Below are 27,157 nucleotides of genomic sequence, written 5' to 3' on the forward strand. Positions count from 1 at the left end.
TAAAAGTGCTGTAACTGTTCAAATGTCTATCCGGATGCTCCAAAATACCTCAGACAAAATACACGAAGCACCCACCAGAAGACATTTGAGATCCAACAGTAACTTTGATTTGTTACAACCTCACCAAACTAAGAACCGGTAGTACCAGGTTGACTATTTGGGCTTCTAAGATTTGGAACTCACTTCTGCGGTCGTTAAAAAACGGGATTCATCAGTATATTCAAAAACTAGACATGGTTGTTTGATGGTGGCACTGAGTAATTCATGTTGCCTGCTTCTGCTATGCACCCCGTCTCCTGCCATCTGTTCTATGTAATGTTAGTCTGAGAGTGCTCTGAGGCCTTTGGGTGATTTTTGCGCAATATAAAAACCAATAGATTCCACTTTTGAACAAGCCTGCTCTTGATCCTTGGTACCCGTTAAGTCCCATTTCACTTCTCCAGTTTTTAATGAAGCAATTAGAACCCGGTTTCTCTTACTATTTAACCCATTTCAATCTGGCTTTCGGCCAGGTTGAGGTACAGAGTGGGCTTGCCTCAGTCTTCGATGACCTGGCCCGGCTGGGTGAAATCCAGGATTTACAGCAGAGGGAACAAAAGGTTCTAGCCAAAGAGGCATTTCGGAGGGAGATTAGTAGAGTCGAGTTATTTACATGAAAATCCAACCTCAGTAAGGAGATTAAAGTAGATCTGCCTAGGTTGTGGGCAGAACTTTCACTACTTTTGAATTTGAGAGCCAAAGGAGCAGTCTAACAGTTTGCTGAGCACAATAGCAAAGGTTGAAGTTTATCCTAGGATCAGCTGTCCCAAATTGTAGGTCTGTCAAAGGGACCCCAAAGTTGCAGGCATTCAAAGCAAGTCAATACACCTGAGGTTAGCAATGGAAACATGGAGGATATCCGTCTGGGGAATTCAGCATCTCAAGGCCACCAAGTGATGGGGCTGGTAGAATTCATAGATGGCAGGGGCAAAGGCCATCTATGGGTATCAAGAATATTGTTGTCAATCATTGGATGAGATGCCTTGCATTAAGATTTGTATTAAAGGGCATGACCTGTTTTCCCACAGGCATGGGGGATATTTGGGTTCCATGAATGGAGAAAGCAGTCCATAAGCAGGGACCCAGTAAAAATGAGGTGCAGCAAAAGCAGAGACTGGATGAATGTTCCATCAGAAGTTGTGGAGAAACCGATAGCGCCGAGCTGTGGTTAGACATACCTGCTCAGACCAGTTAGCGTTATGTTTGCACAAGACGGCCACCAATGAGTGGACCATGAGGAAGCAACACAGTTCAGGACAAAGATATAGTGATTGGAAGCCCATCTGATGGAGGGGTTTGGATCAGCAGTGGGTTTCTTAACTATGGTGGGCTGAGAGGCTAGCTCGGGGCACCACGTTCAGCTTGGAAGCAAAACGACCAGGGTAAACAGGTTAGATGCCTGGGTCGCCAAGAGTGATTTTATAGGTAGGAATTGATGGATGCCAGCTCTTTGTATGGTTAATGCAAATGCTTCTCTGGAAGCAGAGATATGCAGGTTAAGGATGGGTTGGCATGAAACTGGGGAGGAAAGTTGGGTGACAAGGTGGGAAGGGCAGCTAAGAGGGTCATTTGTTTGACTTTGCTTGATCAAAATCAGAGATTAGGGAGCAGTTAGAGTGGGGGAACAGTCTGGAAGGTCAGTGAAAGATTGCAGGGATGACTAATCACTAGCACAGTAAGAGTTTTGAAAAATTAAGCTGCTGAGGAGGTTCAAGTTAGGGGTTGAAAAAAGCAGAATAGTGGCAGTCACGGAAGGTTTGCAAGTGGGCAAGAACATGAATGGATCATTGGTCTTCGTATGGGGCCATAGTCCGGTCTGAATTTTCTGGATGGAAGCATGACAAGGGGGACCATGGGTGAGAGTAGTCAATAGAAAGGATAGTTTCAGATCGGAAGGCTGTGCATGGTGGTTAGCAAAGTAGAGCCAAACTGTAGCTGGTAGAATTCACAAATCCGAGGTTGGGGTAGCCTATGATTACCATAATGCGGGTCCTGCCCAGGAAACACTGTCTAGATGCACATGTCAAACCGCAGCACCCAGCTGCCTGAAATGGGACATCTGTAGGGGGGTGGGGGGCATGTAATTTGTGTGCTCCTCTCCATTGCTGTAACATACTCTAAGGGATAAGTGGGGGAGCGGCTACAAGGTGTGGCTGGGCACGAAATCTCACCAGTTCAGTAAGTGTTGGGGAAGGAGAAGAGACCGGGGAGGGGAAGACTGCCCTCATTGGGCAAGAGCAAGGTGTAGTAGGTAATCCCCCACCCCTTTTGGAGTAGCATATTTACTCATTTTATTTTTTACATTTATGAAGCACGCAAGACAGCCCTGGGGCATCATGGAGCGGTTACAGCAAGGCTTAGTTACATGCAGCAAGAAAACTGACTGCTTCTTGGTTACAGTGAACCTGTAGCAGGTTACTTGAAGTAATTAATTGGCACAGTTACAGTTTCATGGTACCAGTGAAACTGTTACAAGACAGTTGGTTATATTAACAAAGACATATTGGGCAAAGTTAGACAGTCCCGTGATCAGAGGAGCCAGAGCAAATTAAAGGCCCTGCCTAGCAGGACAGTAGGTGTGTGGGCCTCTCGTGGTGACATGGCCTAGCTGAAGAGCTTGGTTGAGTGACTTGCGGAAGGTAAGAGGTCTCATTCCTTAGGATCGTAGGGAGGGCATGCCACTGTTTAGGAGCTAGGAATAGGAAGCTCGAGCCTCCTGCTTTGGTTGGTAGGAACACTTGGGTCTGGAGGACGTGGTATGTACTATTTTTTTCTGAGGTCAGATGGGGCTGTGAGAGGCACTTTGCGTGATGGCAAGGCGCATAGTCCAGAGGCTGGTACTAGGACTGCACTATGAGAATATCAACTGGAATACACTCATGTAGCAGGTCATGTTTATGCAAGAGATTGGGCAGAAGATAATGTTGCAGGGCTGGGAGTTTTGTAAGGCAAACAAACTGTGCTGGGGCAGGGGGCAACACCACTTGCAAGTTGAGTGCTGAAGGGTGGCTAAGTCAATGGCAGCAGTCAGTGTTCTTGTGTGGTTCAATCTACGTTTTCCGTGACCACCAAAGTTAGGGGTGATGAGAGTTGAAGTGATCAGTAATTATTGCAGTCGCACGGGCTGTTTGAGGACAAGTAAGGTCAGCAAGTGGGATGTGTGGCAAACTGGTAGTAGGGTGAATGCAAGATTGGCTCTAAATATCGCTGAATAAGGGATACTTCCATCAAATATTGGTAGATCTGGGGTATTTGCATGGCAGACCACCATGAAATACATATTCTAATAGATTGTGCTGCAGAGGCACGTTTAGGCCTTCCGTACTGGACCACAAAACATGAAGTGTGCACTGCAGAAGCTGCCACATCGAAAACAGAGTGGAGAATGCCCAGTTATACAGTCACTCTTACTGTGCCCTTTAGGGGGTTACAGTGATTGAACATAACATGGTTTTTCTTATCTCCTTTAAAGTATCTCCTTTAAAGTAAACAATGAGTCGTTGTAGTAAACAAATGTGTATTTTCATTTAGGTACAAGGGGCTCGAATAGGCCTCTGTATTGATGCTCATTTGCAATGCATTTCGGATCCCATAGCTCCTTCGTCAGGGCTGAGCTTTACTAGTAATTTTAACAAGTCAAGTAAATTAAGTAGAATAGCAATAATATCCAACATTCATGGAAGCAAACAAAGGCAGTATACAAGATGCAAGTATAGCAATATAGAACGTAGTCAGCATCTTACCCCATTATCATTGTGCAGTAATATCAAAGTGAAAAGGAAGAAGGGAAATTAACACATGCGTCTTGCGAACCGCTATTAATCAAAAATACAATTGGTGAAAGTATGGAGGGTACTTGGCCAACTGGTCACTGAATACTGCATACAGTAGAATTATACAATTCCAACTGTCTGAAAACGGTGTGATGGTGTGCACATAAGTCTAACAACTCAAAGCTGGAACATAGGCGGGCGCGTTCATGTCGAGTTATGGGTTGCCATAGCACCTGTGGTGACGCCTGGAGATGGTAACACGGGAGGGTGCGTCTTGCTGCTCCAGTCAGCTCACGTCCAAACCTTAAAACGGTCGGGACGTACAGAACGCGTTGCGATCCTCACACCAGTTTAATAAGGCTACGAGATGCATAGAGCAGTTAAATCCATTACTTCATAATTTTTCTACAGCACAATCGCCGTTTCTTAGCAAACAGTTTAGAGATACACACGAACGCAGCCGCGTGCGAGTTGAGCAATTTTACAGGGATCACACGGGTAAACTACACAAACCACGTGTTCTCTGGTTTATTTCCTTATTTTGGACACATGCGCATTGGCAAATGGAGCATACAATCTACCTACATTAAAATACAAATTCGTTTTACTGTCAACGACTCATGTTTACTTTGAAGGACAATATTAGTCCCAACAGAATAAGAAAACCAAAAAAGTATCAGAAAACAGTAACAGCAACAGTTTTTTGGGTCAAGGTGTCTGGACTCGGCTCAATAGACTACATTTTATTTTTAATACAGTGGTGCCCACCTTTTGTTATTTTTACCTTTGAGGCACTGCAGAAGCACTCACTGAAAACGAAATGGACTGTAAGGAACCGCTTGCATGCTGTTGATGGTTTGGCGGTACACCATAAAGAAGCTGCATTCGAGGCTTGTTTCAGCAGTCAAACGGAGGCCACAAGCAGAAAGCTCACATGTGAGAGAAAGCTCTGTGATTTGAATGTAGAACTCCCATCCCCCCCCACACCCCGCCGTTCCTTCCTGTGGTACACCTCATGCGAGTATCCAACCTTTGACTATTGTTTCTTCAATGTAAAAACAGATGTTTGCTTGGTTATCCACTCCAATGTCAAATACTGGTAGTGGATGAGAGTTCGCCCTAACTTTGCTCAATGTAACAAAAATTACACAGTAGGGTAATTTAAATAGTACATTTATAATTGCTTCAAATAAAAACATTTAAATTTGGCCTAGCACAATCTCATGAGCACAAGTTTCCATAATACATTTCATGTTCTTGAAGTAGCCAAGTATATTTACATCTAAATGGTGCCGAGAAAGACTGTCAAATGTGCCCCTCACCCCAAACACTGGGAAATGGTTACCATGGCTTCAGAGTTTCAAAATTGACATCCCTACAGCCCAGTACCCACAGGCACAAAAACAAATTTGAGTATGAATTAATGGCAGAAGGTTTTGAAGGCTCTGAACAGTAAATATAGTTCACAGCTATGATGTTCCACATTTTTTGGGAAGTTTTATTCATAAGTATAAAACAATGATCAGTCAAGAGATATTGGCAATACAAATGTCCATCCATGCAGGTCAAAGTCTGAAAGTTCACTGCATTGAGCAATGCTCTGCCATTAGAGTTGAAGAAAAGTGACCAGCCCAGAAGATTGCGTTAATCGAGCCAAGTCTGAAGTCCACATGCAGCTACTTTCAAGTACACACAATTGAGACAGAGCAACTGGTTTCTATGATTGGTTGAACAGTACGGCACCACACTGAACAAGTTAACAGATTATGTAACAGCTCCTCGAGGAATGGTAATTCAACTCCCCATGGAGAATGTCCAATATGAGTTTAGCCAAAATGCAAGGAAACCATGGCATCTTCAGACTATTATATTCTGGCGGAGATCAGAACCGGGCCTTCTCCCAGGCAACCAGAAAATTGCATCTCAAAATAAACATGGTACAAAAAAATAAAAATATGCTCCAGATTTTAAAAAAAAAAACTTTAAATGTAGAGTTAAAAACCCATTCCAAAAGTAAAACAAAAAAGGGTAATAGTTTTGAGTTGCAGCAATCCTACATCCAAATACTGAATCCGCCACAATGCCAAGTCTTCATTACAGTAGACGTACTCATTGGTTAACTGGTGTCCATCTGAAAGAGAAATGAAGTGCGTTAGAAGGCAAATCCTAATCCAAGTACAATTTGCACTATACCAGCTCACCGTGCAAAGGACCAATTGAGGTGTAACGACTAAAACCACAAACTAAAAAATGGTATATTTGAATCACCAACTGCCCGTGAAGCTGCGCATCGCGATTGTAACCTCAACAGGGACTCATGCTACCCAGCTGCTTGCTACTAGCATGTTCAATGAACCCAAGCAATCTACTGCAAGGGCAGTTAAGGGTACCCACTCTACAAAACATACTAATGTATTGCATAGTTAGGGGGCAACTACAGGAGGGTTTGGCCAGGTGCTGAGCGCAAACAAATCCATTTATTTTATTGGATGTGTTTGCCGCCTATACACAAGTGTTAAGGATATAACCGAGGGAGACTAAGGGGCGATTTAAATTCAAATACAAAGTATGGGCTGCACCACTGCTGTATAAAACGTAAAAGCTTACATCAGCTTTGCATTTTAAGCAAAAGCTTCATTTACAGGCAATCCCACTGCCGGGTATTAGTAAAAGTTCTAGCCTAGTAAACATTTGATCGGGATAATTACTCAGACCAGGAAACTTGGGTTTCTAACTTTTGCTTTAGGATACATGCTTGCACTGTACTACAGGATGGGAGCTGGCGGAATGTTTTAATTTTCTCCCAAATGAGTGCACTCTAGCTAAGAGAGCAAGTCTAAAACTCACTAAGTAATGCCCATGTGACTTAAATTGTCAGATGTGCTGCATTTCACTGCACAAATTCCAGGAGAAATTAGGTAAAAGTCAGATCTATAACATGTTTGCAGGGGAACGTGAAGCACTGCAATACTTCAGACGCTGGATTACCAAGAGTCATTCACTGCCCAACACAAACCTATGCACCCCCATAAACAGTAGCTAGACAAACAAACCTGCCCAACAGTTGCTACAGTGGCCACACCGGGAAGAAGTCGAATATTACACAATTTTATGATACTAATTGGTTCGAAAGAGCTTCAGTGTAACAAACAGATTCAATTCAAGGCCCAAGTTTTTCGTGCAAGGCAACCAAAATACATTTACGACGTGGCAAAATACTACAACAAGGAGGTTGCAGTAGACTCCTGAAGGGGGGCTGGAATCGCAGTCACCAGTAACGTTCTAGAAACCATTTTTGTTCTCATCTCGAGTTCAGATCAATAAACGTCAAGCTATTGGGAAGCCACAGAAAAAGCAATTTTATTTGAACCCAAAGCCAATGGCAAGTCATTTGTTGTCTACATTTTCGCTCTTCAATGCATTGCTAACCTTACTTTTAATACCCAGGTCTTTAAGGCGTTGTGCTTTTACTCCAGTGGTGCTCCCAGGAGATGCACTGTCAGTCTTGTATCACAAACTGAAGCTACAACAGAGGAGCCTCATTTACTCTTGTCAGCACATTGTCCTGCACTGCAAATTGGGTGAAGGACCGGATGTAAGGCCCCAGTGCTTACTTAACCTGCGGGACTCACTTAAACAAGCATCCAGTCATATGTAGGAAAGCTGAAAGTAGGTTCTTACCCTGGCATTGTACGCGTCCAGCTGTGCATCAAGTTCTTCTGCCGACAGCTGCTCTTTTGAGTTTCGGGAACCTCCGCCGCCGCCACCACCACCACCACCACCTCTGCCTCGATTTCTGTTGCCACGACCTCTCCTGTTTCCACCACCTCCACCTCCACCAAAACCGCCAGGGCCACCACGTGGCCTGCTCATGCCACCTCGATTTAAACTGAAATCAAATTTATTATCAAAGTGTGCAAAAGATTGTATTACGGTTTGGTGATTCGAAGAAAAAAAAATGTGCCTACATTAAAAAAAATTAAACTTACTATCAGAATTGCGAAAGCAACTTGACAGTTCACAACTAGGACAGTTATTGAACTAGCTCTGCATGCCAACTCTCAGCCCAAAAAGCTGAGACACACAACTGGCCGTTTTCCAGGTCTTATCCATATCTAGGCATTGAATCCTTACCTTTGTGGGGGTCTCCTCTGCATGTCAATCTGTGAAGTCACTAGCTGGATGCTCATAGCCCGACCTGAAGGGGAAGAAGCAGAGCCTAAAACAAATGAATCTTAAAGCCTAATCTCAAAACTCTAAATCTCCACTTTGGGACATTCAGTACAATACAGCTAACAGTTCATCGTTTTCGCACTGTTTAACTGCATTGTAAACTGAGTTCTGAAAATGCAATACTAAATTCCTCAAGGCACTCCACACTGCATGCAGTCACACATAACCCTCTTTGTCCAACCAATAGATTGTCGGGATAGCTCAGGTGCAACACTCGCCTTGGAAGCAAGACGGGTGGAGCAACACAGATTCGATCTCCGGGTCCGCACTTAGTTATAAATAGCCAATCATAAAACCCCACCAGGACACAGGATCAGAAGTTATATAATTTGCCTCACCCACATCCAATACTCCCTGATCAACTTGCATAGGGTTAAACCGTTCGGCACCAAACGCATGCCGGGGGGGGGGGGGATGTTGTCCGTAATGCTGCAGCACAAAGCATTTTGCAGAGTACCACTAGAGAAGGTATCCAGCACCATATTTAGAGCACGTCTCAACTGCACTCTCCTAGAGCATAATGCCAGTCATGGGCAGGCACTACCCCAAAGTTCAAACATCTACCTGAAAGAACAAGGTAAACAAAACATCTACTTGTACTCAAGATTTTTTGGGGAGTAGATCCATGCAACTCCCAACCATATGTTGGTACAGTTTCACCTTTAGGCTTAGCCCTTCCTCGATTTAAGTTAACCCCACACATTTCAAGCCATATGAAGCTTGAAAACTGGCAGTGTAAGCAATTTTTGAAGCAGCATTAAAACCACTTTATTCTAGCTCTGGCTCTTACTGATTTTTCTTGTTCGTAGCTTCCCTACCAGCGCCATGATGCCCCTGGGCGACTGTGCGCTTTATAAGTCCAGGTAACATAACAAAACCTGCCACTGACATCACATACAATGGGGTCACACCTAACTACACCAAGCTCAACTTTCAGTTGCTAGTGAGACTTGGCTAGTGTGCCATTATATGGGGAACCCTGGCTGGTTAGCAGCTTGCATTATTTACCCTGGCTGAAGTCCCATTTTACAGAGATTCCGTTAGAGAGAAATCTTTAGGCAGCAAGATACAAATATTCCTCACACTTACACGTGAGTTGTGAGCAAAGGTTCCACCATCTGCTCCTAAAAGTCAGCTGCTGAGCTTATGTACAAAATCAAAAGCATACTCAGAGATAAGCTTTACATGGCATTGAGACTCACCATCAAGTGGCACTCCGTTATACTGCTTCATTGCTTTTAGGGCATCAGCCTTTCTCTCAAAGTGAACATCAGCAGTGCCCAAACTGCGCCCAGAACGGTCGTAGTGTACAGCAGCCTTCTTCAGGGTTCCAAACTCTGCAAAAAGTTCCTATGGATGAAAGGAAGCAAATGTCATACTTTAAGGAAATGGTTATGCAAACAATCACAAGCAGATCTACTACGCTGCCCAAAACAATGGATAGGTGGGAAATTAGTTTAAGTCAGACAACTCTCTGCAAGCACAGAAAGTGTGCTCGCAAAACCCACCTGACTGCTAGCATACTTTAGGGCAGAGAACAGTTCATCGCACTGGACCCTCCACTAGAGTCCATTCGGTAAGGAACAAGTTAAGATACCTGTAACTGTATGTGTCATGGATTCACATACTTATGAATATTCTGTTGTCAGGCTGGGAATCCTCGGTAAAGAAAAAATCAGTTTCATTCTGAACTCTCTTTCTCCTAACAACCAATCACTGAGCTCTGGGTCATACTGCCCTCCACCCAAGCCCCTCAGATTTGGAGGCACACGTGGCAGTAGGACCAAGAGAAGAGCAGCAGAGGGGTAGGTGGGAGGGTTTGCATGCAAATCCATGCCAGACCCATGCAAAGTTAGAAGTAACTAGTTCCTTGTCCAGCATGGGGTCTGGCATGGATTCACATGCTCATGAATAAAAACAGCAGTGCACAACCACGGGTGGTGGCAAAGCTCAACATACAATGCTTTACCTCACCAGGCTCACCTTCAAGCGAACAGGTTGCGCAGCACTGCTTAGCCGACTCTGAACTCCTCCCTGGAATCCCTGTCGATGCAGCAGAATTTCATGAAGGTGTGCCGACCTCCATGTAGCAGCCCTGCAGATGTCCAGCAGGGGCCCACCAGACAGGCTGGCTGTAGGGGCAGCAATCCCTCTGGTCGAATGGGCTCTCAGACGGCCAGGCAACGGTTGGTTTGCCAACGGGTGAATGGGTAATGCAGCCAGAGAGCCACCTGGATGTGGAAGCCTTGGACAGGGCCTTCCAATGGTTCACATGGCTAAAGTTCACAAAGAACCGAGACGTCTTCAGGAAACTGTGCTGTCCACATAGAACTTCAGCGCTCTAGCCACACCCAGCGAGTGCAAAGTCCTTTCAGCTTGCAACAAAGGAGTCAGAAAATATAACACCAAGGGCTCGTTGAGATGAAAGTCAGACAGCACCTTGGGCATGAAGGGGTGCGTCTGTAGCACCACCGTCTCATGAAAAGGGAATCAAGGCAGCTTAAAGGATAGGGCCTGAATCTCACTGACCCATCGTGCAGAAGCGATGGCCACGAAGGACGCAGTCTTCCACAACAAGAACTTGAGTGGAACTGTCTGCATAGGTTCGAATGGGGGCCCCTCCCCCATGAGCCTAGTCAGTACCACATTGAGCTCCCACGCTGGAGCCTTCATATTCACATGGATCATAACGACAACCGTCCCGGAGATCTGGTGTAGTGGGAGATAGCCACCAGATGAACGATGCCTGGGCCAGACCCACTTAAAGATCGTAGCACCTGCAGAGCCGTGACTCTTCGAGGGTCGATCTGTGCACAGCATCAGACAGAGAACCTCTTTATGTCCATACATTTTAGAGTAGACAAAGCCCTGGCAAGCACCTCCTTGCAGTCCACCAGTAGATCGTAACCTCTGAATTCCAATGCTGCAGGAGCCAGGCCGTCAGGTCCAGCAATCCTGGGTTGTGGTGCAGAATTGCGCCTCCTTCCTTGGCGAGAAGATCTGAGACCACTGGAACCTTGACTGGAGGGGAGTGATGCTCATGTGCTGAGAAGGTCCGGGTACCAGATCTGCCTCGGCCACACTGGTGCGATGATCATCCTGCAATGGTACCATTTGAGTCGAAGGAGCAACGGAGGAAACAGAAACAGGCCATCCCAGGGGAATGAGAAGGTGTTCCCCATACTCCCCAACTGGGGAAACCGGCTGGCGAACCTCCGGCACTTGCCGTTCGTCGCTGTCGCAAACATATTTGGGAGGATTGCCACATCTGCACAACAGGTGGTCCACTTGGTCCTGCTGAAGCTCCCATTCGTGGCAAGATCGAAACTCCTTGCAGAGGGAGTCGGTGATGGTGTTCTTTACTCCTGCCACGTGAAACTGAATGAGGAACATCACGTGGGAGATGGGCCAGTGCAATATGTCCTGCACTTCTTTGGAGAGCACTGGGGATCTGGTGCCCCCCTGCTTCCATATGTAAAACATTGTGGTGGTATTGTCATGAAGATCTGCACCACTTTGCCCTTGAGGGGCAGAACGAACAACTAGGGCCCAAAACACCACCCATATTTCAAGTATGGAGATGTGCAAGGTCTTCTCCTCCGGCAACAGACATGCCTCTGGTGTGAAGACTTGTAGGCTCCCCATCCTTCTAGGGAGGTGGCTGTTGTGACCGTCTCCTGGGGTTTTGGGCTCTTGAAATCCATGCCTCTGGACAGACTAGTGCATGCCCCACAACCTTAGGACAGAAGCCCTCACCAAGCGTGCTGCTGTCCTGGAAGCTTCCCAACACTGGGACCCAACTGGCACAGAGGAAAAACTGCAGAGGGCGCATTCGTAGCCTGCACAGTTGGATGAGGTAGATGCACGACAACCATCATGCCGAGCAGAGACTTTATAGTCCTCACTGTGGCGATCTTCAGTGCCATCAGCCGTTGCACCTTGCCCAGGATGGCCACCATCCTCTCCTCTGACAGTGCTGGCAGACTGAGACGGGACCCCAGGAACAGCACGTCCTGCAATCGTGAATTATGCTAAGTCCTGGTGGACTCCGAGACCCAGTCCCAGATCCGCCAGAAAGTGAACAGTCCTTGCTGTGTGGTCGATTGACACTTCCCTTGATCTGCCCCATATGAGCCAGTCGCCCAAGTAGCGGTAGACATGAATCCCTGGTAGTTGCAGGTAAGCCACCACCGGAGCCAGGCACTTTGTGAAGACTGGGTGCCAATTTCAGCCTGAAGGGAAGGGCCTCACGCACGAACATGATGTCCCTTGTGAATGGGGATGTGGGTACGCATCCTTCAAGTCCAGCGACGACAAAGACACTCTTCCAGTGACAATCCGGAACTTCTGGGACTTGATGTATTTGTGTAGTGGTCGGTCGAGAATGAGCCTGTAGACCCCGGTCTTCTTTCTCACAAGGAAGTACCTTGAGTATACTCAGCCCCAGAGTCACTTTGGGACAAGCTCAATCACCTTTATCATGGCACAAACCTCCAGCAGCAGCTAAGGGATGTGATTTTCTTGACGGGCCACCAGTGGTATTTGGGGACACTGTTGAAACTACAGGGTGTCGTGGGTGAGAACGTTCAGCATCCTATGTTCACCAGCCAGCCTCCCACCAGGGTGCATGGGTGGGGGCCCAATGTCACAGCCAGTTCTTTCTTGCTTGGACGTTGAAGGGCTGCCTTGGGGACCCTGGTGACTATGTCCTCTGAATGCCTTGGAACAGCCCCTTGGGCCAAGGAGCGGGATGTTGCAGTATGAAGGAGCTCCTGTCGAAACCCTTGAAGGAAAGGGAGACTTGGCTCCTGAGGATTGACAATTCAGCCGTCACTCCTGTAGCGTGCCCAGGGCACATGCCATCTCTGCCTTGGCCTGTAGAGACTCATCTAAAGCCTTCCCAAAAATATTGTCTCAAAGGGCATGTCCAAAACCCTTGTCTGGACGTCCTGTAAAAGTTGGTGGCCTTGAGCCAGCAACAAAGTTGAAGGTAAACGATGTTGCCCATCTGGCAGAACCCTGCATTGGCCATGTTGGTGGCCACTGTGATCCGATGCCACCTCGCCTTCTTGCAGAATTGCCAACACCTCTGACCTCTTGTCATTTGAGAGGAAGTCCTAAGGGGTGCAAGCTGGAACAGCTCTCGGGTGTAGCGTGCTGCAATAGCGAGGGCGCTGGCAGCCTTGATGTCTCGCTGCAGAATAGATTTCTTCCCTTTGCTGTCTGGAGGGTGCCGAGGATGAAGCGCCCAATGACTTCTTGGCCACTGCAGAGACCACCAAGTCTAGCACCCTGTATTTCTCCTCAAGGTGATCCCTCTTTGCTGGAGCCATTGAAGTGTTCTTCATGAGGGACAGGCCCTCGTCCCAAATGTCATCCAAGAGTGGGACTGAAAGGATGGTCTCTTGTCCCTGTGGCGCTGGTATAAGTCACCCTCCTCTGGAGATCACATGAAACTAGACAATCTTGTCCAGCGGAGAGGCTCTGGGCACTGGCAGCAGGCACCCCCCCCACCCATCGTCATCCAGTCTCATCCCTCGGAGGAGAGGGCGGCAAAGAAGTGGGTGCCTCTTCCTCTTCTTGGCTGGCAGTTACCCCATTGCCAGCGTGTCGGTCATCACAAGATCAGCAAGCAGGGCAGGGGAGCCGTTGACGCAACCGGCATCCGTCTCCATCTCGGATACCAATGTATGCAGAGTAGGAGAAGGTCCAAAGAGGTTTCTAGGGGGCAGTTGAGGCAGAGGGCAAATAGGAAGCTAGTGAGCAGGAAGAGCCACAGCCCTAGTTGCCCTGAGACTATTGCCTTCCGATGGCATCTTCGCTGCCGCCTTAATTGCTGCAGGGCATGACTGACATTTCCCTAGTTGCCTTTGTTCTCCCGGATGGTTTCAAAGCAGACGAGCTCCTCCTGAGGAGATATCCTTGCCTTCAGGGGACAAGTCCCTGGCACATGCAGAAGTGGGGCTATTGCAAGACACATTCCATTTTATGTTATACCCCCTAGACCCTCCCCCCCGACTCCATCTTTGGACTAGGCAGCATTCCGATATCCGCAAAGCCTTCTCTCCCCTCAGCAGCACGGCGAGCACCGACAGCCCCCACTTTTTTCCTCCTGTGCCTCCCTAGTCCCTTTCTCATCGATGCTCCGACAAATTGTTGTGAGTAAACAGTATTCTTTTCAGTGACTGCAAATTCTCACTAGTGGAATTTCAACTAACAGTCTTGCTTCCTCCTCCTCCACTACAGACCCTGGGTAGTAACAGAACTTGCAGACTAGTTCTCTAGCGGCCATCATGATCTGACCCCTACCCTTCTAGGTGATCTGAACACCTGGTTCTACACCCCTTCCAGCCCCATCTCCATGACAAGGTGGAAGCCCTCAATATTGCCCAACTCAGTCCTCACACTTCTGCCCAGCCGAGTACACTCTGGGAGCAATGTAACCACCACCTCGAATTTATCTGCCCCCCCTTCCCAATCTCACCCCCCAAAGAGGAACACCTTTCACAGGACTGACCAATGGCTCGCCAATGCACTCACCCCAATAAAGCCCTCAAGACCCCTCAAAATTGTTCCGCCCTTCCTTCAAAACCCACAACCATCGCCTAGAACACTTTTGGCAGACCAACATGTTTGCCCCCAAAAACAAAACCACCCTTGCTAGACAGGAGAGCCTACAGATCCGAAATCAAAAAACAAATATGGCTTCTACAGCACCCGAATCGCCAATGCAAACACCCACCACAAAGAACCAAGATTCAGACCCCCCATAACCCAAGCACTATGCAACTCAGTGTCCGACCACCACTGAAACAGTGTTTAAAGGAACCTCACCATCATTGACAAATATTCCACCCCTCCCCCCTCTCTTCAGCTCCTTCTCAGCAATCTCACACCCGGATCGTTTGGCTTCTCTCAAGAGACCCTTTGCCCACAAAAACATCTTGCCTCTGCCAGCACAGACTCCCTCACCACATCCACCAACATCTGGATCTTCCCAGCAGCATACAAATTGTATAGCCAAGACTGCAAGTCTTATTCCCAGTTCTGCCGCTTTGCAGCATCCAGCTGCCTTTTTTGACCCTGCCCAGTCTTTTCAGACCTCCACTGTAGTATCAATCTGGGATGATCTGAAAAGATTTGCAGACATATGGCTGTGCCATTTGCCAGTCTTTGACACATACAACCACTCTATCCTCTCCAACCATAAACAGCACCAATGAGCAAGGCTCCTACACACTCTACCCTAAAGAACACATCTCCCCCGCACTAACGGTATTTCACTGGCTGCCCAGCTGCCGACTGGCATCCTTCAGAGTCATGTGCATTACTCACTGTGCCAGCCATAAGAATGGCTGTCTAACACCAAAACTCAGCCAACAAATTTAGTTCAGGTTCTGCACACCTCCCGGCCTTCAGGAAAGACCCAACAACCTGGCTATTCCATGCCCCTCCCTGAAAGGCTCCTCACCACACACTAGCTTCATCCAGCAGACAGATTACACCCCCCTCCCTCCCTCCTGCGCCTTTCAGCCACCCTGCTTTGTCTCATCGTCTGATCACGGCTACTTCAAACCCCTCCATTGAACCACATACAGATGCAAGAAGGTATCCAGTAAGCTTGCACATAACAATCCTTAGAGTTGGCCTGGGTATTTGATGCATTGCCCACCCTCCAAGCCCATTTGAGATCAAACACCTTAGGCCAAGCATTTGGAGGATAATCACAGCAGAAACCTCAATTGTAATCAGTACTGTATGTTACACTAAAGCATGCATGGGCGGGCATTGCAGCCACAACTACACATGTAAGGCGGAAATTGTTCACAGCTTGAAAGACCTGGGGATGGTCAAGTATGTAAGATCCACTTCTCCATATCGGGACTCTGGTCTCAACCAACAGCACTTGGGACCATAATTATGGTGAAAGGCGCTATGCAAATGACAATTAATAAGTATGCTTCCCAAATGAATGCTTCAGCAGCAAGCACCAAATGGCTAAAGGTTCAGTGTGGGGAGCAGAGGTTTGTAGAGCTTTCAAGCGATGTACTGAGCTATAGCTAACCCAAGAAATCTAAGTGGTAAGGACATTGCAACATTGACAGCTTTCAGTAATCACTTGTGTACATTCCAGACAGGTTACAACTCCGGGGCAAGGGAGAGAGACAGCTGCATTGGAGACACGGTGCCTGTGGTATGTGGCCACAATGCCCCCAGCCTATCCTCTGGAGGGGGAGTAGGCACATTACCTACCCAATATTGAGGCTCAACATACTCTGGTAAATCGAGGCCCTTAAAGTAGGATTAATTTGGAGGGGGATCGATTTGCAAGCTCATTTACATCAATGACCCGGCTCATCCTTTCGTGAACATGTGGCACCTCCGCTGTGCAATAGAACTGATCAGATCATACGCGAGTTGCTGCACTGCGAGTGGGCCATAAATAATACCATTACTCATTTCATGCTGCATAAGCCTGCACCCAGCTAAATTAACTTTTGCACCATTTAGTGTTTTTTTTTTAATTCTAAACACCAATTCCTTCCACCCTATGCTACAGCTCCATTATATGCGGTATTGCTTATGCCAACACCAACTCAAAAGCTTATCAACTTCTAAACCCAACTCAAAACAAGCTACTGCCTAATGGTATTCCAGGTGTGTTGGGTATGCGATCTTGTACTGAGCAGCATATTCGAAATTGTGTTCAAACATGTCTAGGAGAATATTGGAAAGGGGAATTGCTGGTAAATCAACATGTCAGAATAAATTTTAAATACAAAAAGTATGACATCAAGCGCATTAGAGTTAATCTTTAGAATACTGCCTTATCTAAGGTCAAGCTACTCATCTAATTTACCCGAGTAGGTGGGAACCCCATTTTCAAAAAAATGGGCATGCAACTTTGTGAGCTTCCTCAGTTTACATGAGGTCAGATCGAGACCAGATTGTGCTCCGATCGTATTAATTAGCAGAAATAAGTAAGACAATTGCTAAAACTAGAAATTAACCTGATGGTTTCCATTTCTGGTGTAAAAGCATAAGCCAGGACAGATGCCTCTGCTAGAAATACCAGCTATTAAACAATGACTTAGACAATATGGGTTCTTAGGAGCAGAAGGGCGAGAACCCTTATTGTACGCAGCTCTGGGCATAGGCATTAGCATGCGGCCGCTGGTTGTAGCTCAAAAACGGCGCTGAGAAAAAAAAAAAAAAACACCCAAATAAGGCTACCAAGGCAAGAGCAGATTCAGCATGTTGCCGAGTTTCTATTTCCATGGGGTGATGCAGTGCAAGTTGATGTACCCTTCGCATTGAATTAGGTCTGACAAGGAAGCAGATGGGGAGGCAGTAACGAAGCATGGTGGGGGACTGAGTGGGAGTAGACTGTTCTCTGGGCCAGGAAGATGGCATGCCAGCAAATCATGCCTAGAGAACTGCCCGATGGGCCAGGAAACCAATGCTCTAGCAACAAAAAAAGCAGAGCGGGGCAAATCAAGGGTAGCCATTATTTATACTGCGCTCTTACTGAAGTTATACTCCGGCCTGGTTGGCAGATGTGTAGAAGGAGGTCCATGGTGCCAAGGGAGAGTAGAATCAACGAGAGGGGAGAAGGCAGAAGCAAAGAGGAAGGTTTTGAGGTGCTTCCGGAACCGGAGACGGATCTCCAAGTTTTAGAGTGGTTCTCCTCAACTTCCCGAGTGCTTGCGTTAGCAAGCGATGGCCAAGCAGTTAAAGGCCAGTACAAAGGGGTCCAGGCAAGTACAATTACAACTCAGCCCCATATGTTGCAGGTCTTCAGAAGGGGATCCAACTAGGCTTTTCCCACCTACAGCTCTGGTTCCGGATGCCACAGGGTTGCAGGTTTGAGCTCTTAAAAGCCAGCAACAAAACTGGTGCATGGTCTTGAGGTTGGAGAATGCAGGGCCCTCGCCAGCATAGGGACGGCTGCTAGGAGGGGGCATTGCATGGTGTGCATGTGTCTTGGTCAGACTCGTTCTCCCATCTTGGGGCACCCTAACCACGAAGTTTGGCAGAGGTGAGTCTAAGCACAAGCTGTCACACACCCCCAGTTCCAATGCAGAACGGCAACATCTGCAGCACAGTAGAGCTAACCGAGCTGGGCAGGCCATGGGTGATCATGGAGCATTTAGCAAGACTCAGAGCAGACGTCTAGAATGGACGTTCTTCCCCAATTAGCCGCAGCTCCACGCAGGTATGCTGAAGAACTCCTAAAAGGCATGGACAGGATGCTTGAAGTCTTCAGGTTACTTCTGGGAACCCTAGAACAGACGATCCACATAAGAGCCGAAACCCCCACTAGCCAATTTAAGATATGGCCCACAGACACTGAAACCAGTCTGGATTGCGACCAGACAGTCCCAAACCACTTTGACAGCAAACAAGCCTGCGAAAAAGCCTGTGCTTTTCCAGGCACCCTCACTCAGGAAGAAGGGTTAGTGATGGGGCATTAAAAAAAAAAAAAAAAAAAAAATGTATGCACCCAAGTCCAGAACTGAAAGACAAGCCAGCTACACCCATTCCTTGTATCCCACATCAGAAGAAATGCAAGATGGTAGTAAAGCCTTGAAGTACTTTTTATATCTATTTTGCTTGCAAAGAAATCTGGGGAAAACGTGTACAAGACCTCTGCGCTCTCAAATGCTGCAGTTCTGCCCAATTCCCCAGTCGTTCCCAATGCAAACCTATCCTTGCAATACGTTACAGTAGCGTTGCTTATAAATCATTGCTTATAAATCCTTGACATATCAGTTTACTAATTTACCATAGGGGATGTGGAAAGGCAAGCAAAAAAGGGGCGAGTTATTTTTATTCAGTACGTTTATTAACGATCAGATCCTTCCAAAGAAGATTGCTTTTGTGACCGATCTGGCCTTGGAAGGACAAAGCCTCTAAAGAAGCTTAATTTGTGCCAGGCCCACGTACAATATCTGTCGTGATATTTCGGCTGGGAAGAGACCACAAAGATGGCATGTGATCCTGAAGGTACCCAAAAACAAAGGAAAGTTGATTTCTTGGAATTAATGATTACTGCTGCCAGAGAATAATGGGCTATGCTTCAGATCCGAAGAATCCTCCAGACCACCACTTGATTTGTCTCCTAAGCCCATGCAATTGTTCTGAAGCTGATTAAGCATCAACATCGATCAAGACCCATCAAAGGCTCGACTGTTCACAGAAGTATCGGAAATCTTTACTGTTGACTCCCAGAATGGATTAAAACTATGGTACCACTGTAGAAACAGAAGAGCACGTTTGTGGCTATGTCTTTGAAAAGTGGTCTCAGTTAAGCAGATGTACCCAATTTGAGCTACTAGAAGCATACAAACTAAGCGGTCACTCGGATAAGGGTGCTCAAAATTGATTGCACTTTCTTGTGCATGTGTGGTGACAGGGAAATCTGACACAATGTACCCAGATTCTAATTATTCCCATAACATTTTCCATGTCTTTGGCATATTTTGAAAAAGCATAACTACCTTATCAGCTGGTACACTCCGTATTAATTTATTTCAACATGTATAGAGCGCACCAAAACCTGGGTTATCTGGGCGCTGGTTTACATGAAAGACAAGGCTACAAACAGACGGTACATACATGGTGCAACGGTCTGAGTTTCTAGTCTGTGTGGAGGAGACAGTTGCCACATGTTTATAGGGTGCGATTGCACTTCAGACGGGCTTGGGAGAAGAGCCAGGTTTTGATGCCCTTGCAGACCATATGGAATGGTCCTCATCTGCTTTACTGAATCCCTAATTGTCCTCTGCACTGGCAACAGTGAAGTGCTAGGTATAATACTTACCCGCCTCAGTAGTAGCCCTGGCAACATCAGATGAACCTTTTTTTTTTTAAACTGCTCGTAAAAGCCTATTGCTCATAATGTCATCTGAATTTCAGCGATCAAGGATCTCAGATTGAAACTCAGTCTGGCTATGCTGCAGTTATCCAGTACCGGAAGAAAGTAACAGCAGTTCTAGAAAAATTATAAGTTGCCATGTAAACGCGATGGTGCCGCAGGATGACTGGCTGCACGCACCTAGCTTGCCAGACTGGCTATTCCAGGAAAGATGCTATGATGCTTTAGTCGGGTGGTTCGGAAAGTATTTTTAAGTTATTGCACAGACTGCTGCAGATAATTGCCCAGCATACCTGGCCCGAGATTTGGGCGGGACCGATTGTGAAGACTACTTTTGACAAACCAGTAACACGGTCAATACTCAAATTGACAACTTCATTTCTTGCATTTACCCAAATGTCTCAATTAAGTTCCGTTTGGCTGTGGGGGTGTTTTCCCACACATGTCAAAGGCTTCCTTTAGCAAATAAAATTCACTAAACGAATGCCTTTGTTCAGTCTTCCCGAAGTTCTGATTAACAGAGGTAGGTCACTAGCCAGGTGGATATGTGCTAGGCTTTGTATGAGCACATTGAAAATGCAAAGAAATATTCAATCTAGTGAAGCAAACACTCAACAGACCGGGTAGAGGGTTTGTAAGGAGATGGCCCGAGCCCCCAAAGTAGGTTTTGGTGCAAATTAAACAAAATACGGTCCATGAACACATGAAATCCAGACTGTGGCTACGGGCCCCAATTTGCCAGCAAGCAATGCAGATTGAATTGAAAATCATGCATCTGTACTAGTACTAGTGCAAGTGCACTGTGAAGGTGGTCGGGTGTACATTTGCAGGTAAAAGGACTATCGGAACAGGTTGCTGGACCTAGTGGGTGGGCCGAAGAGATTATGCACGGGAACCATGTTGCTGGCCATTTCACCACTCAGCCATCAAATGTGAGGGGCATCAGACATGGTTCTGAAACCAGATTTAGATTAGTGTCTGTGGACCCCTTGCTTCACCCATTTCTGGAGAATTGTCAGCCACACCCAAATCTACGGAGACGAGGGCTATGCTCCGTCATCATAGCGGTAATGGTAATTCAGCACAGGCAACAGTGCTGTCACACAAGCGCAGAAACAGTCAGCTTCTACATCTTCCTTTCAGTTGAAATATTTCTACCCATGCAGCAGAAGTGATTAATGCATGATTGCCGACCACACCATATGATGGAATGATCGAAAGTGAACACGTACTGTGACACCTTTCGAGCTGGGTGGGTGAGAAACGAATAAGTGGGATAATTTCCATTGAGGAATTTCAGGGTCTACAATTTGCTACTGGGTTATTCTCGTTTGCCATTGGTACCCTGGTTTGTGTGCTTATGAAGGCACACTAAATGCACAGCACCGCAGATTGTTCTGATATGCCATTGAATATATGGGCAACCTACTCGTGGACAGGATTGCTTTGTATGCAGCATTAACCACTTCCCGAAGCCTTGCGAATACAGGGTAGGCGTAGGCCCCTGAACTGTATGACACTAGCATCACCAACATTCGAGAATTAAGCAAACTACCCTGTTTTTATATTGCTGTACACCTTCTGTTCATGCTTTTAATACATTTGGTCAACCAGTCCACTGGCGCTCAGCCTTGGGCTGAAAACAAGCCCTTATAACACTACCTGTAAAAATGTCTGCATTTAGATCCCTGATCTGTGCTTCAAATTGACAGATGGGTCTATTGTACCTTTATCTGAAACCTACACCACTCCATTCAAAAAAATGGAGTAATGTCGCTCCTCTGATCAGTTTCCTGAGAAATCGACTGCAAATAGACTATCCTGCAATACCATTAATGTTTCAAAGGATTCTCCAACTGCCACAACTTATGCTACCTACCATGGTGGCCTACTATATGGGGCATCTCATCCTATTGGTTACCTGCTATTAAACAACTGAGAACATGATCGAATAATTAACTCCAGATGGCCGCCATGAGAAAAATGTAAATGTGTTAGTGGTAATTGGCACAAGTGGGATTATCTGTTCATGTAGATTTCTGCGAATGTCGTGGTGATGGGGAAATGTAAATTTAAATGAAAATTAGGACACTAGTCAAGACAGGCTAGGGCAACAGATATTGGGCATTTATAATGCACCTATACACAACGTGTTGGAGGCACAAGCTTAGAGAAAGACTCCCTAACATGCTTGCAGTCGGTATTGAGAAACCCGACAACCAATGCTGCGTTTGTATCCAGGTGATTGAAGGTATTTAACCCGCCAAAAATGTTGGTTTCTAATCATTGTCCACAAACAATGCATGTCAAAGGACGTTATAAGATTCAACTAAGTGCGCGTGTGTTGGTCATGTGAAGATTAGAAGTGTATGGTTGTCTACTGCTCTTCCTCGATACCCCTAAAAAAGTGATGCTCCTGCCAGTGCCGTGTGACTTATTCTGGAGTGGCTGACTTTCTTGTTCAGGCCTTAAAAAACGGTTGGTTCCACGTGGATAACAATGGCCCTAAATAAGAAAGCATAGGAATAATCAATCACCTGTCTTTCTGAAATTCTATACAATTGCTAGACTCGTTTATTTCAGGCACACTTCAGCGGATGAGTCATTGATTTAGTCTGTTCTTAAACACCTCGCATTCACAATGCAGTCAAAAACTTCCCTAAACTCATTTTGAGTAGAATAAGCATCAGTTTCGGACTACGCATTTAGCTTTTCGCAGGTTGCAATTGTAACATGTATTTTTCTGCCATCGACTGTTACGATCACCACAAGACAATTCCATCTCGGTGTCCCCTGTCACTTGACAAAATCCTTGTCCCTAAAAACGTGCACACAGTGTAAACCATAGCACAAAGTGGCCATTGATTTCACCTGCTACAATCAATGTGTTGTAATCTAGCCTGACATGCTGTTCCCGGATGTATGATGTAAGGAGTGCCCAGATTACGGGAGCTGGGCGAGGGCGCCAATTCTTTAATACAGTTATGAACCCTTCCATTGGTATGTATTTTGCCAACCTCAAGCCTAAAGTAGATCCACACAAGCTTGACATGTGGCCAACTTTGCACCAGAACCGACCTGCAGATGAACTGGTCTGTTAAATCTCAGTTACCAGTCAAATGGAATCCACTAGAGTGGAATTTGCTATGTAACTTGAGAACATTCAGACACGCGACTGCTCATTTTACAATAGCCGGTAAGGCAACTATAGCTGTTGAAATGGCTGAGTGCGTTGAGCGCTTGCTGCTGCCGCCATGTGTGATGTGCAGGTTCAAATCCCGGCAATGCCAACTCAGCCCTTCATCCTTCCGAGGTTGATGAATGAGTACCAACACAGGTCAGGTGATCTTGTGTGTATATGTGTTCTATATAAACTAAAGCGCTTGAGCATACGTGCTAAATAGCAGTTTTGTCTTGGACGTCTGCTTGCACTCACAGTAATTTGTAAATACGGACAGTGCTAAACGATACAACGGGGGAATCCATTATTGTATGGAGGTATATTACTTGATGTCAAGAGCTCAAGGGTCGTGTGACGTTACTTAGGCTACCCCTGGCATTTTGGTGAAATGGCGCCCATGTCTGGTAAGTGACGGGACTAAGTTAGAATATCGGTTTACAATAGTCAATATACTAAAAAAAAAACTTAACCCGTGGCAACTGGATTGCTTCAGTCAGTATGCCCCGATGTAAAGGTTGACATGACATTTCTGGGAGCTATATAAACCCAGCTTGCAGTTGAACAACCTGGCTAGGTTGACAACTTTTACAAAGGAACCACTTCCTGCCCATCAATACCAACCAGTGCAACAAATATTACAAATGCAGTAGGTCAAATACGAGGCTTGATGTGGGAGTTCTCAAAACGTTAAAGTTGAGTCAAGCGCCATTCGAGCGCTTGCAGAATTCCCCAACAAAGGGGTGGAGGGTGTTAGGTACTAGTGCTCAAGAGCGTCGGAATAATAGGAGACATACCAATTGGAGCCTGGCAATAACACGAATAGCTAAAATCCACTTTAGTGCTAACTCGAGGAATGTGTCAAAGGTTCTGCAATGGCACAACCCGTTCTGTTCAAACTTGGAGGGTGGCATACTTCATTAATTTTGATTAGGTGATAGAACTGCTGCCAACGAGTCCAAAATATTGTCATAGGATACTCAATTCCATCCCATATTACTTGTGTGGTCAGGCTAGCAGTGGTAGCGTGCCAGTCCCAACTAGGAAAGGGCTGGCCACTGCGACAGCTTCCATTTGGTCCTCAAAGTGTAGCTATCAAAACCGCCACTGATAAAATAGATGGTGTAACCAGTGTGGGAAAAGCATGTGAAGCTGGGTTCCACTCAAACACGGGCATAAGGTTACAGGAGACATGCATTGTTTCAGTAGGGGGCGGCATGAGTTCCATGCCGGGGTCCGACACTGAGCACTCAGAAGGTTGAAGTGTTAACCATTACGAGGAAAGGCAAGTGGCGGCATCATGGGCGCAGGCAATGTTACGGTATTTGGTTGCGTCATTTTTTCCAAAGTACTTAATTTGCAATTATAGCGTCGAAGCCCTGAAGGCATCCGATAGTGAAGCAGAATATGCAACATTAAGTATGGCAGTAGGCAATATACAAATGCAAGATTACCTGGTCAGCCAACGTTAGATGTTACAGGCGGGATTTTAGAAGTTTCGTTTGTTGGGCATAATATTTCTACTATAAGTTGGTCACATCGGACCAATGTTCACACATGCCCTCCCCAGGTTATGATGCAGTTTGTATAATAAAGTGTTAACTGGTTAAGTGGTTAACTGGTTAAGAACGCCACGGCACATTCTGATGAGGTGCTAAGAAAAGATTTCAGAACATATCTGCAGCAAACTACATACCTGAATATCCGCATCAGATACGCCAAAATCCAGATTCGAAACCAAGAGCTTTCCACCGGTCTCCACACCACCACCACCGCCGCCACCACCACCGTAGCCACTGTCGAACATGTCATGCTGCCACTTGTCGGGAAGCTGCTTGGGCTGGAAGAGTAAGAACATGACATGCAATGCTGACTCCCTGCTCACACCACTAGACTCCACCCACACCAGAGGAGCAGAGTGAGAAGAAAAAAAAAAATAAATGGAACAAAAACAGCAGAGTACCAATATTTAGCAGTGGTCCCACCGACAACCTCCAAAGCTGATACGATGGAAATCCAACAACTGCCACGTTCACCCCATTAGTCAGCCCTCCTGATCCCTACTGTGTCGAGCTATTAGAAGACATACTGGTGCAGTCATTCAAAAATCCAGACACCAACAGGGTCTGAAACGTGGGGGGTGGGAGGGAAGCTCGTAGGAACACATCCATTTTCATGTACAGTTCACATCGAGTGGTTTGCGGTAAAGGCACTCTGGAGACGGGCTGCACTTAAATTATGTCTGTTTCGTCCCCTCAGATAAAGTACAGCTTCCAGACTAGCAGTCAAGGAATGGAGCCAACTGCAATGTCTGTAGAAGTCTAGCAGAGCCAACCCCACAGTACTGAAAACTGACAAGCTGCCACAACCCGCACACAAAATTTGAACGGTCTGTTCCCGTTGAGACGGTCTGACGACCATGAGCCACAGAAGCAAGTAAAAAGAACGCCCACCACGAAACTACAGCCGATTCCCAACCTGCAGACGAGTACTGCAGCCCCACCTGAACATAACTCCCCAATATGGACTGAGTCCCGCCCCCCAACTTTTAATACAGACTAAAAGAATCGGAACCCCCGTCCCAACATTAAATATTGCTAAAACCAGAATCCCTCTCCAGACCTACATATACGGTCAGAGATAAGGCGCATAACTGGACACCCAATATTATAATTGCAACAAAACTATACCCCCACCACCGTAAGACAAACTGTGCCCCAAACAGCCCTCCATCAAAAACTTCGCACTAACGGACAAGCTCCAAGAACCTCAAAATTAGCTACAGCCCACCACGAAAGTATCAAACACAGTAGTAGTGCCCTACCAATAGACATGGCACAAGCCCCGCTCTACCCTAAACGTGATTTAGACTCGGGCAGAAGAGTCCCTGCGATGGAAGCGCCCGGCCTTCTCCCTCCAGGCGATGCCCTGTCTTCGGGTTGGTGAGGGTCCAAAAAGCAGCCGCCGCCCTCCCCCTGTTGATCCGGGTGGTTGACACTGAAGAGGCCGCCACTCCCTCCCCGCTCGTCTGGTTGACGCTGCTTCGTCGTTTTCTGCGATGTTGCTGCCTTCTCCCGCTCCAATTGCCGCTCCTCTCTGGGAGACCGCCATTTTGCGCACTGGGCTCGAGCCGGGACTAGGTCCCTTCCCGAGCGGGCGCCATTTTGGAGGATCGGGGGCTGGGGATGACCCACACTGGGTTCAAGTCCCCTACGCCGGATGCCCCGCGACTGCAACCTCCTCCCAAGGCTGGCCCCGGCTCTCAAGCCCTGAGGCTACGGCCTCCTCTAGGCCCTTGCTCTCAGGCACAGCCTGGTCTGCTCACGACCTTTCAGACCGCATCTGTAACGCTCACCCTGCTGTAAGGCGCGGGCCGGATTCTCCCCCGGCTCAGCGCCGGCCGGTTCCGCAGGGCTCCCCCTCCTCCTCCTCCTCCGCGGGGTCCGAGGCCACTCCGACCACCACCGCCTCCACCAGGGCCTCCGCGAGAACCGCCGCCGCCGCTCCGCCCGCGGCCTCCACCTCCTCCTCCACGGGACCCGCCGCCGCCCCGGGACCGATTCATCTTGATGATGTCATCTAGGGACATATCCATCTTGTCACCCATGGTAGTGGCGCGCTACGGCCGGGTCGAGTCCCGGTTAGAGAAGTGCGAAGAAGAATCCTTCAGGCCGCGCTCTTCGGTCGCGCACAGCAGGTAACGTGAAACTGTGCGTCGCTCAAGGGCTATATATAAAGGAGCGCCCTGCTCGTGGCGTCACTTCCGCCGTGACGACAAAAAGACAGCACGGGGTCTATTTTCATGTAAGCAGCGTGATAATCGACATAAGCAAAGGACACGATTTGTTTGACACCCTCAATAACGTGATTACCACACAGCAGCGGGAACAAAATCATTAATGAGAAATTAATTTGTCTAAAACCTATTTTATATATTATTGAAGACATTTCGATTAACTTCCCTCTTTCAGCTCTTTCAATGCGTCCCAAATTATTTTAGTAGTAAAACTTCTAAGGAACAAAGACACTGAATTAGCGGGTTTCTCACTAATGTAC

The 27,157-nt window shown here is 46.9% G+C and overlaps 1 protein-coding gene across 2 annotated transcripts; it reads right to left on the bottom strand.

Annotated features, from left to right (window-relative positions):
- Positions 1 to 4,969: 4,969 nt before the first annotated feature.
- ALYREF (Aly/REF export factor) lies at positions 4,970 to 26,824 on the bottom strand. Of its 2 annotated transcripts, none has more exons than XM_069655295.1 (6): positions 26,457 to 26,824; positions 24,798 to 24,941; positions 9,248 to 9,395; positions 7,947 to 8,031; positions 7,494 to 7,701; positions 4,970 to 5,943 (listed from the first exon to the last, which is right to left on the bottom strand). In XM_069655295.1, exons 1-6 carry the CDS (start codon positions 26,706 to 26,708, stop codon positions 5,929 to 5,931), a joined length of 852 nt encoding a protein of 283 aa, XP_069511396.1. In that variant the 5' UTR covers positions 26,709 to 26,824; the 3' UTR covers positions 4,970 to 5,928. The 2 variants fall into 2 exon arrangements, with proteins under 2 accessions (XP_069511396.1, XP_069511397.1); XM_069655296.1 differs by having other exon boundaries at positions 7,947 to 8,010; positions 26,457 to 26,822.
- Between the last annotated feature and the right edge of the window lie 333 nt (positions 26,825 to 27,157).

This window comes from Ambystoma mexicanum, chromosome 3q, assembly GCF_040938575.1.
Source record: "Ambystoma mexicanum isolate Mex_15411 chromosome 3q, UKY_AmexF1_1, whole genome shotgun sequence".
Lineage (NCBI taxonomy): Eukaryota > Metazoa > Chordata > Amphibia > Caudata > Ambystomatidae > Ambystoma > Ambystoma mexicanum.